This window comes from Aricia agestis, chromosome 8, assembly GCF_905147365.1.
Source record: "Aricia agestis chromosome 8, ilAriAges1.1, whole genome shotgun sequence".
NCBI classification, from domain to species: Eukaryota; Metazoa; Arthropoda; class Insecta; order Lepidoptera; family Lycaenidae; genus Aricia; species Aricia agestis.
In genome coordinates, this window is record NC_056413.1 from 15,427,129 (window position 1) to 15,447,236 (window position 20,108).

The 20,108-nt window shown below is 37.3% G+C and overlaps 3 protein-coding genes across 5 annotated transcripts in view; 2 read left to right on the forward strand and 1 right to left on the reverse strand.

The window, feature by feature from the left end:
- Positions 1–569: 569 nt before the first annotated feature.
- Positions 570–6,048, forward strand: LOC121729930 (stress-activated map kinase-interacting protein 1). The gene is made up of 6 exons (XM_042118654.1): positions 570–937; positions 1,354–1,740; positions 1,975–2,312; positions 3,615–3,787; positions 4,615–4,762; positions 5,411–6,048. The coding sequence occupies exons 1-6, from the start codon at positions 618–620 to the stop codon at positions 5,608–5,610; spliced, it is 1,566 nt and encodes a 521-aa protein (XP_041974588.1). The 5' UTR covers positions 570–617; the 3' UTR covers positions 5,611–6,048.
- Positions 6,049–8,787: 2,739 nt separating this feature from the next.
- On the reverse strand, positions 8,788–12,160 carry LOC121729932. Its single transcript, XM_042118655.1, has 4 exons — positions 11,962–12,160; positions 11,797–11,884; positions 11,553–11,636; positions 8,788–9,400 (listed from the first exon to the last, which is right to left on the reverse strand). Exons 1-4 carry the CDS (start codon positions 12,056–12,058, stop codon positions 9,130–9,132), a joined length of 540 nt encoding a protein of 179 aa, XP_041974589.1. The 5' UTR covers positions 12,059–12,160; the 3' UTR covers positions 8,788–9,129.
- Positions 12,161–12,531: 371 nt separating this feature from the next.
- The window catches only part of LOC121729928 (rab GTPase-activating protein 1-like), a 40,385-nt gene continuing 32,808 nt past the window's right edge, over positions 12,532–20,108 (forward strand). Inside the window, exons 1-3 of one of the 3 annotated variants that reach the window (XM_042118648.1) lie at positions 12,532–12,672; positions 12,744–12,893; positions 13,281–13,490. In XM_042118648.1, coding sequence (XP_041974582.1) covers positions 12,753–12,893; positions 13,281–13,490 — 351 coding nt within the window. In that variant the 5' untranslated portion in view covers positions 12,532–12,672; positions 12,744–12,752. Of the gene's footprint in view, positions 12,673–12,743; positions 12,894–12,926; positions 13,003–13,280; positions 13,491–15,485; positions 15,648–20,108 lie in introns of those variants that run through there. The other 2 variants (XM_042118651.1, XM_042118649.1) reach the window with 2 other exon arrangements.

The following is a 20,108-nucleotide window of genomic DNA, read 5'->3' on the forward strand; positions in this document are numbered from 1 at the left end:
TTGCAGGACGTACACGTAAATTCAGATTGAGATAATTTTTTGTAAATGTTAAGAATTGTTAAAAGTTCCAACGGAATATCATTGTAATGGCATAAAGCTACGTACAATTTATAAATGGCATTTTTAGACGCCTCCAATATGACCCTAAATTAATGCTGACGCCACTACAATGTTATTAACTGTCAGTGTCATAGGGATCAAGCTTCGCCGCACCGAGTATAATTGACTTTCTTCCCTGTATCATAATGTGCTTCGAAATAATCGACAAACAGAAATATTCAAGAAAATATACGCACACTACTTGTATGAAAATAAGCACAAAATGGCCACGCGATGACGGGCTAAGACTACATTATATAGTATATACTTCATCTATGGTTGTCGCCATCTCGAGTCTCGAATCTCGACAAATTAAACGCTTATTTGGCAATCTCTTAAATTGTACATACAATGTAGGAAGAAGAAGGACTACTGTTGTAAAAAATGTCAGACGTCATATTTGACAAGTGACAACGGCCTCTAATTTGAAAGAAGGAGAAATCGAAACAAAAAGTAAAAACAGGAGGAAATAAAATTTAGTTTAAGGTTTATAAGAATTTATTTATGTTCTATCAATAATGGCTACATACGACAATAAGGCTTGGCTACTCAAAAATGTAAGAGACGCGTTTATAGCAACCGACGATACAGGTTTGTGTGAAATCGTGATGGCTGGTGAAGATTTTTCGAAGATATTTCAAAACAAGGCAATGGAAGAGAAAAAGTTGATACGGGAAAAGGTGATCAAGCCCAGCACAAGCAAAGAATCCGGTAGCTATGACGAAGAAGACAGGGAGATTGTTACACAATTCGATCCTTATCCAGACATGGAGGACAGTGATGAAGACGATATGATGTATGGTAGTTGCATTCGCTACGAGGACTTTGGCGGACACAGGTAGATCACATATTATATCCATACTATATGCTATAGCTATTAATTTTTTTTTTAATATTAAAAACGCGAAAGTGTGTCTGTCTGTCACCTATTCACGCCAAAACTAAAAAACCGATTTTGCTGAAGTTTTGTATAGATATACTTTGAGTCCCAGGAAGGGACATAGGATACTTTTTATCCCGAAAAAGGTGTGGTTCCTGCAATAAACGAATTTTAACACAACAGTTGCATTTCCCTAACAATAAAAAAGGTGTCATCTAGGGCTGTATTAAAGCAGAAGCAAAAGCTCATAATACATTACTAGTAGTTGTCAGACAATTTCTGCAGTAAGTTCTTTAGACTGTATTACAATCTTGTATTACCTGTTATCCCTTGGCCCCATTTTATTAAAATACATATTGTTGGTATATTTTCAGGCAAAGGTCAAATACAGCTCAATGGTTGGATAAAAAGGAGCTAGCCTTAAAAAAGGCAGCCAAAATTAAAGTTGTCAAATGGGAAGATCCTTCTCAGTTAACAACGGAACAAATAGATGAAGCCTTTGCACCTGTGGAGGTTAAGAAGGCAGAAAAAGTTAGGTCGCTGTTGGCGGAACAGCTGGAGACATGTCCTGAACTTCCCCATCGTCAATATCTGGAGTATGCAAAGTTTGATGGCACAGCACAATTGGGATTACCAACTAAATCTTTCAAAATATTCATGACAATGTTACCAGAGAAACATCAGAATTATCCAGTTGTTGTTTGTGTGATTGCCAGTGCCAAAATACGGGATCTAATTGGTTTCACATGCTACAAATACAGGTAACTAGTTTTACTAAGTACATAATATAGCTGTACTTAATACCTTTTATAGTTTTAACTATTATAATATTATGCTTCTTATGCCTCCAAAATGTGTGGGAACAATTTAATCCTTCAAGCCCCGTATGAGCACCAGTGATCGCGACAACAATAGAATACAATAGCAATTCTTGGAAATTCCGATCGAAGGAACTAACAAAATAAACTCTAGGAAAATTGGTGATTTTTTTACAGCATAGAACATCCTGATATAGCATTAGGTTCAGTACACAACTTCGGACTATGTATAGCAGAAGATGATGGTGAGGTTGACATGGCATTTCCCTGTCTCGACAACAATGAGCCATGTTCTAAGTTCGGTTTCACTTGCCTTGGTCTAGTAGATCTCAAGAAAAAGAAGATTGTCACCAATGATCAGTCTTACCAGATACCAGATATTGAAATGAGCAACATGTTCCAAGGGTTCTCCAAAGCTTCAGAATCAGGACACAGTCATATGAACTCATCGAGACAACCCACAGGCAACAGTGACACGTCAGAAATTATAAGAGCTATGAATACTTTAAATGATGGTAATGTTTTTATTATTATTTAATTTTACGAAACTGATTTATAGGGATCTGATGGCAAAATTGATGGCAGTTTTTCAAAAAGTATCCTTGATCATTAGATAAATTTTTATATTTGCATGTTTCACACACAGAATCAGCCGCTATAAGGAAAAAAAAGGATCAAATCAAAATGTTCCAATTACCCCAGTATTGAAAAGAAATTGACTCTACAATTTCTTTTCTCACTTTTTGCCATCAGATTCTGGTAGGCCTATAATTCAAATACGATTTATTATCATAGCTTTTGTGTTCTCAATCTACACTACTATTATAAAGAGGAAAGATTTGATTGTTTGTTTGTCTTGAATAGGCTCCGAAACTACTGGACCGATTTGAAAGATTATTTTACCATTGGAATCCTACATTAATTCTGCTAAACATAGGCTAAATTTTATTTTGGAAAAAAATAGGGTTCCGTAAGATATTTGGGATTTTCGGACGCAAGGTGTAAAAAATCAACCAGAAATGTTACTTTTTTCGCGTACGCTGCCTAAACTATAAAAGATAGAACCATAAAATGTTCTAAGTAATTGTAGATCTTTTAAATATCTACAAAAAAGTCCGCGACACACTATACCTATCTATGTTGAGTGAGGCACAATAACCATTTTTTTATTAAAAAATCTTCAAATGTTTTTGGACTACATTTAAATGCCTTTCTTTTACTCATGGCATTAATTCTTATCAAAATAAATTATTTCATTACTAAGTACAGTTAGTGTAGATAATATTTGGTCTTTGAATGATTAAAATTGGACGTTTGGTTTTAATTTTATGGCGAAATTAAAATATTACGATTTCTGCTGCACGTTGCGAATTGGGCGTCGTCAAGGCGCGCCGCGCGGGTGTGCCCGCCCGGAGAGTCCACGTAAATATTAATTATTATTACCTCGATCATGGGAATCGCAGACACAATAGATTTATAATATAATAGTTATGCGACAGCCGGGTGCCGCTTCATTGATGGGATAATATTATAGTGCTTCATTAATTCATTACGTTTAGTGTAAACCATTTTTATGTTCTGCTTAACATAAAGATTGACTAAGAAATAAAGATTGAAAAAAAATATTTAAAAATCAATGTCTACCCGTGCGAAGCCGGGGCGGGCCGCTAGTATACTATATAATGATGGTATGAACTACCTGGTTAATTATTTAAATCATTTAATTATATAAAAGTAACATCATTGATTCAAGATTAGCCTATAAAACAATTTTTCTTCTTTATGCTCTGCAACTATATATTTTTCAATAATCATAGGTAACAGAGTCATTGGCTTGCAGTCTGGCCCTTCGGTGACAGATGCCCCACAGGACAAACAGTATCGAGTGCAATTACTGCATAAAGTGAGAACGAGCACACCCGTACAACTGGTTGTCACTCTTGACAATATCGAAGTTATTCCTCTTGTTATGAACAAAAGTGCTTTTTGGGTAAGTTTATTCTCATCTAAGACTGGGTTGCACCAGAGGCGTGGGTAAAGTTAAATTTAAATTTATGGTTATAGTTAAGGTAAATTTAACTTTAACTTCTGATCCAACAAGGTTATAAATGCGCGTGGGCGGAGGGCGCTGTTGGTAAAGGAGAACTGTCAAAAATGGCGTTTTTGTATGATGACAGCGTTAGTTCCTTTTTTCGCTACGTGCATTTAAAACCTTGTCGAGCTCTATGGTTATGGTTAAATATGGCGTCTTGATGGCGTCCATTTTTAACTTTACCCAAAGATTTGACATTTTGCACTGTAGTCAAAGTTAAAGTTACAGTTAAAGTTAGTTGGTGCAACCCAGTCTTAGTTTATCTACAAATTCAAATTGAGGGAATCAACAAGCCTGCTTATTTTACTATACATTGTCACTACTTTTAATGGATTTAGAAATTATCTTCAGAAATGCAGCTTTTATCCACCAATAATATACTTTATCTCTAACAATATCCGAAGAAAATAACCATAAACTTTATATACTAAGCAAATTATTGAATACATAGCATGGCTTATGGCTATTATTATTATTATCAGCCTACAGTGTCCCACTGCTGGGCAAAGGCCTCCCCACTTTCTTTCCGAAGTTCACGATCCTGTGATGTTGTTGGCCACTCTTTATCAAATAGTGGCCAACAACACTATTATTATGGCTATATTAAATCAAAAAGATAATACTATTATTTTGTGTCCTTTCTATACAGTGATGATCCCTTTCCAAGATGATATGTGTGCTTTGAGTTTTGACCTTAAATCTTACAATCTACTTTCTTTTTTCAGTCTCGAGTGTATTCTCCAAAGTATTTTTTACACAGCATGAACTCAGTAGCCTGGTGCCAAGTGCTGGAGGCCAAAAGTAATAAAACGACATTTAGAATAGTGTACTCGCCGAATCATGATGCAGCCTATGCAGAAAGAAATAATTCAGGTACAATCTCATAGTCATTTCATTAACCAGCCAAATAATTCTTGTGGGGTTTCCACAGAAATTTGCCTAGTTTAGCATTTTAAAACGTTACTGTAACATACATATATAAATACAAAAACTTGAGAGGTGTTAAGGGACACCTTTTAAGAATGAAGTTAAAAAAAATCATAACTGGCTTGCTTTCTATGAAAGAGAGAGAGAGAGAGATAGAGAAACACACGCACGCCGCACGGCTTACAACTATAGCAAAAAGCACAGACATAGATCAAGATAGATACCGCATGTCCCGCGAAGTACATATACACATACAGTATCTATCTTGATCTATGTCTGTGGCAAAAAGTGTCGTTACAACCAGGGCTTCAAATACCGGTATTTTTTCATAACGTTATTGCTTCAAGGGCATAGAGAACGGTATGAAAATTTACCCGATACTAGAAATAACGGTAAAAATTGGAATAAATACCGGTAAATGTTATAACGGTAAATAGGATTTATAACGGTAAATATATGTTCTTTGATAAAGTTACCTTTCGTAAAATAAGTACCTTTAGTTTACAAAATGGCCGTTAGAGGCGCTGCATAATATTTTTTAATTTCTCAAATTTCGATACTTACCAAAAATAATTCCTAAAAATATTTTTTTAGCAAACACGAATCTTCTTCAACAACAAGCAATTTACAAGAAACATGACTTCGAATGCGATCATGATATGGCGAGGAAGATCGTTGAAAAGGTGAACACCATATTAGATTTAAGAAATAGCCCTTGTCGTCGAGAGTACAAGTCTGTGAAGGAGAAAAAGTTATTGACAAGGCGCAGTTTTCATACAAAACACCTTAGTTGAGTTATTCTGAAAGTGTTCAGAAAATGTGTTCAATGTTCCTGAACAGTGAGTAAACAATCTTGCATTGCGTTTATATTCTGGTCACCGAATACGTGATCGGCGATCGACTATATAAAATATCTCATCATATATCCGTAAAAACAAGAAACTCGAACGTCCGGTGGTGAGTGAAAGAGAAAAGTAGTTAGTCAACGGCTTAATTTTTACCTGTTCGGTGACCAGACTATATTACAATCTCAGTAGTTGTTTATGTAAAAACTTTACATTACTCATTTCATGCTTCAAAACTCTTTAAAAGGTCTAAAGTCCCCAATATATACCAGCTTCAAATCTCAAATAAAATAATTATAAATAAAAAAAATACATACATACATAAGGTTAGAAAGTTCTTACTTGAGTCCAGTAAGGGTCTATACAGACAAACTGCAATCCAACCGCAGTTTGAATGCAGTTGATACGACTGCAATAGAACTGCAAACCATTATCAACCTGCACTTGAACTGCAATTTGCGGTTGGATTGCAGTTGAAATAGACCCTAAAGCGTCACTATAAAGGCACAAAAAAAATGTGTCAATAACTACATAGATTTTGATATTTTTTCTTTGTTTTGTATATTAGAAATACTGACAGTATTTCTCACTAGTCATAACAGTTTGTTTGAAATGTGAAAATTGTGAAAAAACAAAAGTTTTGAATGGCAATAATTGTTTTTCTGAGAATGTTGCCATTTATAAGCCTTTCTTATATAATATTATGAAGGTACAAAGAATCCACAAGGTTAATATACCTATCGGAATAGAGAAACAAAGGCCTGAGCAAGATGTCACTATTAGTAACACTGCATGGTAAAGACTACTAAAGTGGCGTGTGATGACATGATAGCAGATTCAATTTTTTTCATCTGTTTGACGTCCAGTCGGCACATATCGGCACATTGACAATATAATCTCATTAGAAATATGCTTGTGTAATTGTACATGTAAAGAAATTTTTAAACAGACGTAAATCAATTTCGGTTTCGTTTGACAGCTCGAGATTGTTGCTCTTTTCCGCTAGGTAGGTATACTTTATGAAAGAATGACTAGAGTTCCAGATAAAAATTGATGCCAGTCTGGGAAAAATAAATAATAAGTTCCTAAAGAAATAATAATTGTGAAGAAACTGCCCTTGTGCTAATTTCAGGGAGTTGTGCACGTGTTTTAAAAATAACAAATAGACTTTTTGTACATAAATTGCATTAAAATTATATTAGTATTTATAGTAATATAATGGGCAAATATTGCATTTTTATAATTTTGTATTCTTAATAATGTTAAAAAATGTGTGTGAAGTGAGGGCATAGATGTGATGTTTTATTTATTTTAATGAAATATGTTAATGAAATTAAGTTTTAACTACATAATAATATGAAATAGAATAAAATTGACATGATTGAATGTAATATTTGTAATAAAATACAAATTAATTTTTATTTTATTGTAAAGCTATTGTTATTAAGTTATGAATAATGGTTATTGTAGTTTATGAAAAAGCAGTTCCAAAATTTAAACAAAATGTAAATTTTATTGTCATTCCTAATTTCATAATTATTTTGTAAGAAAGTATAATAATTAATAAAATGTTGCGAATGATTTTAATGTTTTTTTTTTATTATTTAAAAGTATGTTCTAACATTTGATTACATTTATACTTAAAAAAACAAATTATTATTGTTAGTTGTTTATTCAACACATAAAACTAAATTAAACTCTGTACAATGTACATAGGCAACTATTTACATGATACTATCAACTGAGGAGTTGGCGAACAAAACCAGACAAGTCCACCAGAGTGCAAAAGTATATTTTATTTTTATCTCTCGCAAAAGTATACTCTTGACCCATAGACTGCGTCAATACCTGTTAATTATTTCAATCAAAACCGGTTAAAAAAGGCTTTAAAAAATCCATTTTCAAACAAAACTGGATAATTAAACTTTTTAATCGGGACTTTAATTATAAAAGGAAATATAATATATAAGGAAAGTTTAATTATAATGCAACGCGAAAGTTTAAAAACTGGATAAGTTCAGTAGTAGTAGTAGTAGTTGATACTAGTTTTTTAGCCACTGTGTAATTTTTTTTATCGCGGACTAATACGGTTTTGTTCGCCAGCTCCTCAAGCTCTACTTCAATTTATTATAATCTAAATGTAAAGAAGAATTCATAAAATAATATCTTAACCTGACCATATATTATCATGGTTATTTGCATAGCTGGGCATTAACTCGTTAATCCGTTAATTAACGAAGTTAACATTTTGATTAAAGGATTAACTTTTAGGTTAACTTTTTAAAATATTAACGGATTCGATAAAAGGGTCCGGGCCGGAAACACCGAGTGTGAACCAATCTGTGATTAATCGTTAATCCAATGCCTACTATTTACCGCACGGCCGCGGCACCGCGGCGCGGCGCGAAAAACATGTTCAGACCGTTAGTATAAAACGACAAGTGCCGGGCCGGCGGGCAGCGCGGCACCGCGGCACGGCAGCGCGAGTCAAACAAAAACAATACTAGAATAAGTGATCGAAGTACTAGATATATTTTCAGACGCGTGCGAGTGAGAAGAAGAAATTGGTTTCGTTTTATCATTTCATTACTTAGTGCCGGTGCTTATAGAGTGAAGAGTGATTTGTTTATTGTTATTGTTGATAAAGAGGAGTGCAGTGTCATTTAGTTCTAGGTAGAATACAATAATTAAAGAAGTATTTTGTTTTGTCCCTAACCTGTTAACTTCCAGAACCTAAACCTGTTGTACATTAACGCAATGACATAAGTTATAACAAGGCCATATTACACATATTAACGAATTAACGTTAACTTGCGTTAATTCGTCCGAAATGGAACGCTTTAACGTTTAACGAAGCTAACTTTTTTAACGGCTTAACAAAGTTAACTATTTGATTAACGGTGCCCAGCTATGGTTATTTGTTACTGTCACATTTTTCCAACCACCCATTCTGAGTTATGTTTATGTTCCTGTCTTTTCCCTGGGAAGATTATAAAAATCCGCTAGGGGCAGCACCTGTACAAAGTCACTCAAGCAATATTGTCTTCCTTTGTGTCCACTATTCGAAAGCTGTTCATCATCATCAGATAAAGTGGCATTCATATCCAACTATCAATATGACCAGTAGTAATATAATTATACATTCAAGCATAGCAAAAAGCAATAGCTCGGGATGGAAAATTTGCCCAATTTGTAGTATGAAAAGTGCAGGATGTTGAACTGGGTAGAGTTGGGCTGAGTAATTTCATGCGTTGCTGTTTATCCGCTAAACATTTACCACCATCAATTCCAATATAATTACCATACATGGCACAATAGTTTAATATAACTTTCTACAGAATAAACTTTAACCAAAGTTAATATTCTAGAGTTACCTAATTTATACAATATTTTGTTTATAAATAATATTTACAAATATTACAGCAGCAACTTTTGTGCTGACAAAAGTGGTAATGAGTAGTATTTTCTTCACTCTTTAGGGTCTACTGTACTATTCTCTAGGATGTAATTTGTAATTTTTTTGACTTTGTCTTCACAATAGTTGAGTAAAACATCATCTAATGCATTAGCTCGCCTGTACAGTTGCTGTGTTTCTCTAATAGATTCATGTAGCTTTTGTTGGCTGTCTATGAGTTTGGAAATGTTGACTTTCGCTTTAACAAACTCTATGTCTTCATCGGATAGTACGGAATATGTGATTCGTGATCTGCTAGGCGCTTTCACAGCCATTTGATATTGACTGAAAATAAAATAATGTTAAATTATTCAATACCATACTGCTTAGTAGAATTAACCTATAGTCTGGCATAAAAGTGAAGAAATTAAAAAGTGGCAACATCATAGTGAAAAAAGGGATGACACTACAATGTTGACACTTTTTAATTTCTTCGCTGTTATTCAAGATACTACTTGTTACTAAGAAATATGTTTTACTATACTGTACTCGGCAAAACATGGCGGTACAGGTCATTGTAATAATAATAGCTTTTTTATTCTGACTTCGAGCTATAGAATGTCTCGAAAGTCAGTGTGCTCCTCTGCATAGGCCTCCTCCAGCCTTTTCCACTCAGATCTGTCTAGTCAGCAACCACATAGTCTCTAGACGCCTAATGCAAGGCGAATGCTTTCAGACAATATGTAAGACTTATAGGTCTTACTTTAGATAATGATAGCGAAATCTGTCTTAGTATCGACCACATCCGTGACCCATGTACATCTCGTGCGTTTCATACAAAATATTTTTTTTACTGTCAAGAATCAATTTATTCAAAGCTCAAATTACACTGGTCTGAAACCATGACGAAAGCATTTGACATAAGTCATATCCCTTTCTATCAAATACAAATTAGTAATGCTTATCCTTTCTTCCGTTATCGTCACGCGTCACTAGTGATGTGATACCAACTATCTTTCAGAGGTATATTTTTTTTAATCGAAAATCGAAACGCGTGATATGCTCAAGTCATTTTGAGTAGGACTGTTGTTAAACAACTGATTAATGATTATAATTTATAGCAATAAAAATTGTGGACGATTACTGAGCTCTGCAGTACCAACACTGTTTTTGCCAATTTTAGTAAGAGAAATAAGGATAAACCATCCATCTACTAGTACTACTACTGTCTACCCATAACAAAGCGTTGTTTTTTGTCGGCGTTGCGAAGTAATCATGAAATCTTATCTTGAAAGCGTAAAGAAAGTAAGCAAGTAAAGATTTTAGTCACTAAAACTTCAAGCAGTTTTATTGGCGAACAACTTAAATTTCCATCAATTTCATTGTGACTTAGAAATCATGTGGCGGAATTAGCAAGTCAAATAATCTATACTAATAATAAATATAAAGCTGAAGTGTTTGTTTGTTGTTTGAACGCGCTGATCTCAGAAACTACTGGACCGATTTGAATTTTTTTTCAGTATTAATTAAGGAAGGCTTTATTATATATCCTATGTAGCCTATATTATATTATCACGCAAAGACCAATAGGAGCGGAGCACCAATGAAGAATGTTTCAAAATTGGGTGATTTTCCTATTGTGCTGCATAAACGATAAGTTTCGCAAAAATCATATATTACAGAATTTTTGCCTTTTAAAAGTTTAAAAAAAGTATATATATAATTTGTAAAAAAAGTATATTTTAAAATATACTTAGGTAAGTATAGGTACTTTTTTAATATAATCCGAAGACGTTTTTGTATATTTTTAGAAGCTTGCCACAATTAATAAAAGTCTTTTCTTCATTCTATACTTTAAAATAAATATGTACTGGTTTTTTTTATTTCTTTTGACAAGAGCTTCTCGTACTTCCCATCACTAGTTCTGATTTATGACATGCCGTGAATTTGAATTGGCCAATCGTAATGCATTTCTTACCTCTCCCCCCGCGTCGCTTACCTCAGCACATTGACACAATAATTTGTTAAGAGAAATCAAAACATTAGGCGTCTATTGGGTTATGTGGTCGCTGTGCCTAGTGCTACTCTTATCCAGTGGTGTCCAGCTGTCCAGCTGTCATTGACTCCCTGTCAAAAACTTGTCATTTTCTATACAAAGCTACAATTGACAACATCTAACACTTCAGTTTCAATTGCGGTTTATATAGAAAATGACAAGTCAGTGACCGCTACCGCCATGCTTCGTCGAGTACAGTATAGAATATACTATATGGCCTATAGGCCTACGAATAATAAAAACTAAGAAGTAACTCCATCAACCAACCAACCCACAACAAAAGAAACCAAATTTAATGCTTCAACTCCCAAGAGGTCACATTCAACCGCGATAATAATAGATTTCCACAAATCCACAATCAAGAGATATGCAATGGAACGGTAGTTACGTTTCCTTAGTTTTATTATTTGTAAGTATAGGCAATATAATACTTTTACATACTGCCTTAAATCATGGTAGACATTTCTTCTGTTATTTACTTCTTTTTTCCATTGTTCTTTCTCTGCCAAAAGTTTATCACAATAACTGAAAACAAAATATCAAAACATTAGTTACATACAGCACATAACTAAAACACATACAAAATATAATATTTTGATTATTAGGGATTACACTGGCGCCGAAATAGAGTCACAACTTTTGCTTTAGTAAGTAGAAAAACGTATAAAACTAAGTGAATACATACGCCTGAAGTTGGTGGTCCTGTTTTTCATCCATGGATCTTATTTTATTGCAAACGTTGGGATCAATGTTTTCTGATAAAGGGGGTGGTACTGAAAAAGGCAATTTTATGTAAGTTTCAGGTTGTATAACAAAAATAAACGGAGGAATCCAAATCCAAGGTATGTACCTAGAGAATCACGCCGTTCAAAGAACGTTGAACGTCTCCGTCGCGGAGGCGAACGCAATGGTTTTTGTACTTCATTTTCACTATTTGAATTATCCATAGCTTGATATTCTTGTAAAAATATAGCAGATATTTAATTTTAACTTCACGTAAATTATAAATTTTCAAAATTTGTTTGACAACAGTCAACTTTCAAAATCGAAACCGACGCTGGATAACCATAGAGTAAGAATTCATAGATTATAATTATTTTTGTCTATGAACGACATAAGACATTTTTTTTTTCATTCGTCCCGGTCGGGACAAGCAAAGGGAGCGTTGCCCATACAGCCATTTCTATGTTTTCTCTATTTAATGAATGATAGTGAAGGCCGAACCAATTCTTTTAAATTAACCATCTGAAAATTGAAATAGAGTTTTCATCAGGCCGAAGCCAATTCTTTGATAGAACGACATAGACAATAATACTTTTTTGTGGTATGAAAACATGAAAACTGGCAACATTGTTAAAAACTGTCAGTGTCACTTGCTTTGACAATTGTATTGTTTGTGGTCAAGTTTTTCAATGTTCTTTTCATAGTTTTCTGCAAGAAAATTTATTTATTTTTGCTATTTATCGGTTTGCGTAACATAGAAATAAGTTTCGGTTACTATTCATAATACAAACTCGTAGTAAAATGTTGTGTTCTCGCTGGAGAACTTAAACATCAATGGGTGAGTATAAAGTGCATTTAATTTCTTTAAAATAAATGCATATATTGATTGTTTGCAATCTGTTTTTACAGCAAACAGTGATGGAGTTCCATGGACATGAAACAAATGAGATTTTAGAGCCCACAGACATAGAATTTTACTCGTATCGCTCTCGCACGCCGTCTCCTCCGCCCGAGCTGAAGTCTGATATATGCGGGGACTTGGAGGACATATTGAGCGACGTACGTAAGAAGTTTCTATATCATTTAAACTCGTTTCCCTTTCGATGCGAACTGCGACCGTCGATGTAACCAAGGTTTGTTTGTATATACGAGTGAAACCACAATAGAGGTAAGTAAATAACAAGATGAGGAAGTAAATGAATTCATACTTAAACTTTATGTTTATATTTACGCTTTTGCCAATGAATAATGCGGTCTTTGTCTGATATGTTGGAAAAGCCACTTGACTGGCAGCCACATAATTTATTATCATTGCCCATAAATAATGTCAATATAAAAAGTGTAAAGTAAAAAACTACAGTAACATTGTTTTTTAGTTAGCTACATTCCAATAAGAACAGACAATTATAAACCAATGCTCGTATTGAATACTGTATTAATTTTTAGGCTATATCGGAAACAACACAAAGTTCATTAAGAATAAGTACAAGTCAACTAATTAATCAAGAGTTGTCTATAAGACCAGAAGCAAATATCACTGCTAACGTCCCAGAAGATCTAGACTTATTTAAAGTTATTTTTGAAGTCGAGAGTGATTCGGAAAGGATGGGAGACCTGGACAGTGAAACTAAAGAAAACCAATCCTTGCAGAGTACTGTAAGTATAAAATTTTATTTGTTTTCTTAAAAAAACATCCTTCTAAGTAAGCTAAACTGTATTGTCTGATTTTGTTTTTTAAATAATATTACAAAGAGAATTACATAAAGAAAATTCATGCTGAAATAGGAATTACTGACTAAGAAAAAACTATTTATGTTGCCTTTTTTACCCAAATCGTTATTAAAAATCTGTTAGCAACTAACACAGTAAAATTAGTGTAGATTAGGATCTACAGTGGAAAAACAACATATGCTGCCAAAATCATATTTTTAAATATTTTTCATTTGGCACAATTTGGGTAATAAAAGTGAAAGTTCCCAGCCTTCTTGTGTGTTTTTAATGCTTCAACTCCCAAGGTACCCTAAAAACAATAGTTTTTCAGGAATCCACGATCGAGGGATTAATCTGTAGCAAATAAAATATTTAGAACAAAATGTTACAAACCGGTTATTCCTTTTAAGGACAATTCTACTTTGTTACAACAATTAGTGTAGGTCACTAAATCATATCCATGCATCATATTGCAAAAACTATAAATATTGGCAACCATTACGTAAGTGTATAACATAGTTTACTTAAATTGGCAGTAAAAATTGTGTGAACATTAACTTTAGGGAGATCGCAGACGGCACACTTTTTGTGTGATCGAGTCTGCGGCGCACATACAGTCTGCATGGCGCAACCAAGGCGGATGTATGTGCGCCGAAGACTCGACACAAAAAGTGTGCCGTCTGCGATCTCCCTTAGTGTTATGTACTGTGTACATGAAAATTTAGAAGACTGTATTTAAACCAAGTATTTTGGAAAAGACATAGTTATAACAATAATTAAAATATTACCTTCTCACCTTGATAGCAACAAGGTTTCATACTGAGAATTTTTTTATCGCAGACACAATAGATTTTAAATTGTTATGCGAAAGCCGGGTGCTGCTTGGGGATTGATGGGTTAAATTTTAAAGATCATTAAAATTAAATACAATATTTCACATTTAATTTTGAGTGTCAAGTGTAATTGAGTTTTTTTTTTTTTTTTTTTAATCATGGACAATCAAGGACAGCCATGCTTCAGCACGAATGGGCCGGCTCGACCGGAGAAATACCACGCTCTCACAGAAAACCGGCGTGAAACAGCGCTTGCGCTGTGTTTCGCCGAGTGAGTGAGTTTACCGGAGGCCCAATCCCCTACCCTTTTCCCTTCCCTACCCTCCCCTATTCCCTTCCATTCCCATCCCTATCCTCCCCTATTACCCTATTCCCTCTTAAAAGGCCGGCAACGACCTGCAGCTCTTCTGATGCTGCGAGTGTCCATGGGCGACGGAAGTTGCTTTCCATCAGGTGACCCATTTGCTCGTTTGCCCCCTTATTTCATTTAAAAAAATGTAACAAACAAACAGGCACACTTTTGCATTTATAATATTAGTATGGAATTATGGATGAAATCTGCACTGTAGACTGTAGTACAGTGGCGCTATTATAATTGCTTTTCCTTAAAACATTAGGCGTATTTTCTACAGTCGATATTGAATGCTATCAAGTCAGTCGTAGCGTAGCTTGTGCTTACGTTGCTCGTGGTCATGCCGCGTGCGTCAGAGCGACGCATATCGAAGTGAAATATTTTAATTTCGACAATCGCGCATACCACTTGTGATGTGTGCATAACTCAAAAACCGCGACGAATGCTGTAAAGTTTTAATTATTATTATTTATTATATTACTGATATAACACGGAATAAATTATTTTTATAACGAATTAAGGTTGGAAAATTAATTTAAACTTCTCAGAATTTTCTGTCAACGATGTGTGTTGGTTTGGTTGAGGAGTTTTTTTTCCTTTATAATAATTATTAGTGTTAAATAATAAACTTGTGATATATCGGCAAAAACAACTTTATAGTGATATTTATTATTCAAATCTAAGATAACGGTCAGAACATATTTCTGAAAATTTGATAAGAGTTCTACTGTAAAAAAAAATTAATAATGAGCAAATAAAAAAGCTAATTGATGGTTCATTCCAAATGGAATTTACGAAGTGGGTCGAAGGACATGGTGACCTAATGCTGCGATTGTTTACGCTGGTGTGCCAATGACCTTAGTATTGGGCGAGAAATGTCGGCCGATAAAAACCATGGAAATGGAGGGCGAATTTAAGGTGAGAAGTTTTGTAGGGTTTGACTTCGTTTTTGTGGTGCGTTGAAATCTATACTAATCTATACTAATATTATAAATGCGAAAGTATCTCTGTCTGTCTGTCTCGCTTTTATGCCAAAACTACTGAACTGATTGTAATGAAATTTTGTGCATAGATAGAATTAAACCTGAGTCCCCTGAGCGGCAGTCCCCGAGTGCCACAAGTTCTTTTTTTTACGCTAGCCAATCAATGCCATTGGCTAGTGTAAAAAAAATAATAGTAGCCCAAATACAATATGCTCTGACAATAAAGTTAATATTGTTACGTGCTAGGGTTCGAGGATTTGGAGAGAAAGACCTGGTGACTCTCTTGAAGACTTTATTAACACTGCACTAAACACTAGGTCACAACACTTAGCACTAGGTCCAATCACTAAGCACTATCACTGTCCTAGGTCGTAGCCAAGTCGCAGGTTTCACTGGTTCACTCACTATTGATCACTTGTCACTCCGAAATCGCCTCGAAGATCGCTCAGATTGAACTGACTTGCCGGGCCTGCCTGCGGCTCTTTTTATATGGCGAGACAAATTCCAGAAATTTCCCGATTCACGTAAACAAGTAAACAACCGTGGGAAATTTCTCGGAGGCTCGGGCATGTACCACAATAAAACTGCCGTCCTTGCGATAAGTGCAGTAAGTTGAATTTAATTTAGACCTTATGTACTCAGTCATAAGGTCTAAATTCAAACACGCTAACAAATAAAGGGTAAACACGTAAACAAACATTAGACCTTTCTAGAAGGTTCGAGTATGTACTTGCGCACCACGTGTCCGTATACCATGTACCGTAACACACTCCCCTCTTAGAGATGCTCGTCCCGAGCATCATTGTTACTGCCATGGTAACGCGCCACGCTGTTCCTACGACTACTCCTGGTCTGTGGTCCCTTTACAGCAGCGCAAGTAATACATCTGTGGCACCAATCCTGCACATCATCTCTCCAATGCAACCAGAAGAATCGTTCTCGCACTTTCCTTAGCATCCTCTTGACACCTAGATGACTCCCTGATACGCCCTCATGTATCTCGCGGAGAACATCTGGTACTCTTGCCCTTGGGACAATTATCTGAAAATAGAACTCTCTGCCGTTAGCCTTCTGCCATTTCCGATAGAGTATTCCATCCTGAAGTATCAGACTGTCCCATTGCTCCCAGTACGCCTTTGTGACAGCGCCAGTGGGTGCAACCTCACTCCAGATTGGTTTTACGTCACCCCGCTTCTTCCATGTGATGATGTGCCGAAGGTCGTCATCTCTTTCTTGAGCCCTTCTCATAGCTTCATTCTCCATGTGCCCCAAATGACTTGTTCTCTTTGTTCCGCTCCGTGCCTGGGAGGTAACAGTTACCGGGGCTTTCTCCGCGTCATCCAGTACTCGCCCCTTAGTTCTGGATTCTATTCGTTCCCCGTGATTCCGGGTAGGGGACGAAACCGCTTGCTTCTTCAACTCCTCCATTTGTTCCTCGATCCTTTTTATCCTTGCCATCTGGGTCTTCTTCTGCGGACAGTTTAGCTGAAGATGGCCCCTCTCACCACACTTATAGCACATGGCTTCAAATCTTTTCCTCGTAGAAGCCTTAACTTCCTTGACTTCTTCAGAGACCTTGTGGATCTTATGGGTCTGCCGTATGTCATGGCGCACAGCCTCGACTTCCAAAGCATGCGCTAATGCTTCCTTTAACGAGGTATGGTGACCAAGTCTTACTGCAGCCCTGACCTCCAAGTCTTTGATTCCGTCGACAAATCCTTGAACAATATTTGTGTCGACCATCTTGGTGTCGGCTCCTGGATATGCCTTCCTGACGAGTTTTTCAATTTCCAACGCCCATTGTTGAAGTCCTTCTCCTGAACGTTGGACTCTGTCACGCAATTGGGCACGGAACACGTGCTCCAGGTGTCGCTCCCCGTATCTGGATTCCAGTGCCTCCATCAGGTCTTGGAAACCATTTCCCGTATGTGGCAGTGCCTCCAGAACCGACACAGCTTGCCCTCTGAGTGCAACAGTGAGAGCGGTCAAGCATTGCTCCTCCGTCCATCCATTTGCGGTAGCAACAGTCTGAAATTGCCGACGATAAGCGTTCCAAGAAGTAGTGCCGTCGTACGGTGGCACCTTTACTCTTGGTCCTTGCGCCACACCAGTGACTCCACTAGACACCGCAACTCCCGTAGTTTCTAGGCGTACTACTCTCTTCTGTAGTTCTGTGAATCCGGTTTTCAAATTTTCCACAACCGTCTCTAACCCAGTAACTCGTTCTTTCATTACGTCGACATCTTTACGAAGCTTAGTCACCGTGTCACTGACATCCTTTATAGCTAAAAGCGCTTTCTCTTGGAGGTCCTTTTGTTGCTCTTGTGACTCTTGCAAAGCGCCGAGCTTGCGGTCTTGTGACTCTTGCAAAGCGTGAATTTCAGCTCTTTGAGAATCTTGTAAAGCGCCGAGCTTGCGGTCTTGTGCCTCCATCATTGCCTTTTGAGAATCTTTCAACGCCTGACTTTCAGCTTTTTGAGACTCCTGCAAAGCGCCGAACTTGCGGTCTTGTGATTCTTGCAGAGCCTGAATTAACTCAATTAGGCTTTGTAATTGGGGAGCCACTTGAGGGGCCGCAGAAACTACGGGCGTAGCAGGATAGATGGAACTAGTCGACGGAGCCTGAGCAGGCGGGGCCCAGTGGGCGGCGCCAGTGGGCGTGGCCTGAGTGGGCGGGGCCTGGTGGGCGGAGCCAGTGGGCGTGGCCACGCCCAAAGTGGGCGGAGCATGAGGGGCGTGGCCAGTGGGCGTGTCCCGGTGGGCGGAGCCAGTGGGCGTGGCTTCGCCCAAAGTGGGCGGAGCCTGGTGGGCGTGGTCAGTGGGCGGAGCCAGGTGGGCGGGGCCAGTGAGTGGGACCTGTCCCTCAGTGGGCGGAGCTTGGTCCCCAGTGGGTGTGGCCTCCGCAACTCCCCTCTCGGAGCCAATGGCAGCAGCTCGCTGCGCCCTTGTCCTGACACTCCCCTTGAAGTCCTCTCTCGGAGTCAATGGCATCTCCAAATCGCACTTCTGACACCAGTTGTTACGTGCTAGGGTTCGAGGATTTGGAGAGAAAGACCTGGTGACTCTCTTGAAGACTTTATTAACACTGCACTAAACACTAGGTCACAACACTTAGCACTAGGTCCAATCACTAAGCACTATCACTGTCCTAGGTCGTAGCCAAGTCGCAGGTTTTACTGGTTCACTCACTATTGATCACTTGTCACTCCGAAATCGCCTCGAAGATCGCTCAGATTGAACTGACTTGCCGGGCCTGCCTGCGGCTCTTTTTAAATGGCGAGACATTCCAGAAATTTCCCGATTCACGTAAACAAGTAAACAACCGTGGGAAATTTCTCGGAGGCTCGGGCATGTACCACAATAAAACTGCCGTCCTTGCGATAAGTGCAGTAAGTTGAATTTAATTTAGACCTTATGCACTCAGTTATAAGGTCTAAATTCAAACACGCTAACAAATAAAGGGTAAACACGTAAACAAACATTAGACCTTTCTAGAAGGTTCGAGTATGTACTTGCGCACCACGTGTCCGTATACCATGTACCGTAACAATATAAACACGACAACGCAAGTTATATAAAGGAATATTATGTTACTTGGGGCATATCCTATCCTGTGTCCTAGCAGGAACAGTAGCTGAGGCGAAATGATGGAACAAACATGCATACATAAATAGGCATAGTCTCGCAAAATCATTAAACTGTAAACTATCGATATATTATATTAAAATATGGAAGTTTGTTTACCGGAGGCCCAATCCCCTACCCTATTCCCTTCCCTACCCTCCCCTATTCCCTTCCCATCCCTATCCTCCCGTATTACCCTATTCCCTCTTAAAAGGCCGGCAGCGCACCTGCAGCTCTTCTGATGCTGCGAGTGTCCATGGCGACGGAAGTTGCTTTCCATCAGGTGAACCGTTTGCTCGTTTGCCCCCTTATTTCATAAAAAAAAGTTAATTTTAAAGCCATTGAACAAAGATATCAAGATAAGAAAACTGTGCCAGACTGATAACATCATAATTTCTTTAACAAGTCGTCGAGATATCGATAAAATTATCTATAATGTGTCTAGGCAAGCTATAGAAGACTTTAGACAAGCAAAATCATTAAATGTGGGAGAGTTCTTACACGGGACTCGGAGAAAGCCGGCGGAAAATAACCCTTAAGGCTGATTTTCCTGTCACGCTGACTGCGCGCTCACCGTCGGCGCTGATGGCCCGAGATGTATGAAATTGTAGGAAGCGTTTTTAAATAACGCGTAGCGGTCAGTGCTGATATCTCATACATTTCTGTATCGGCGCCGACGGTCAGCAAGCGTTCAGCGAGCGGTCAGCGTGACAGGAAAATCAGCCTAGGTCAGGGCTCGAAAACCTGGCTAATCTTGAAACGCTAACCATTA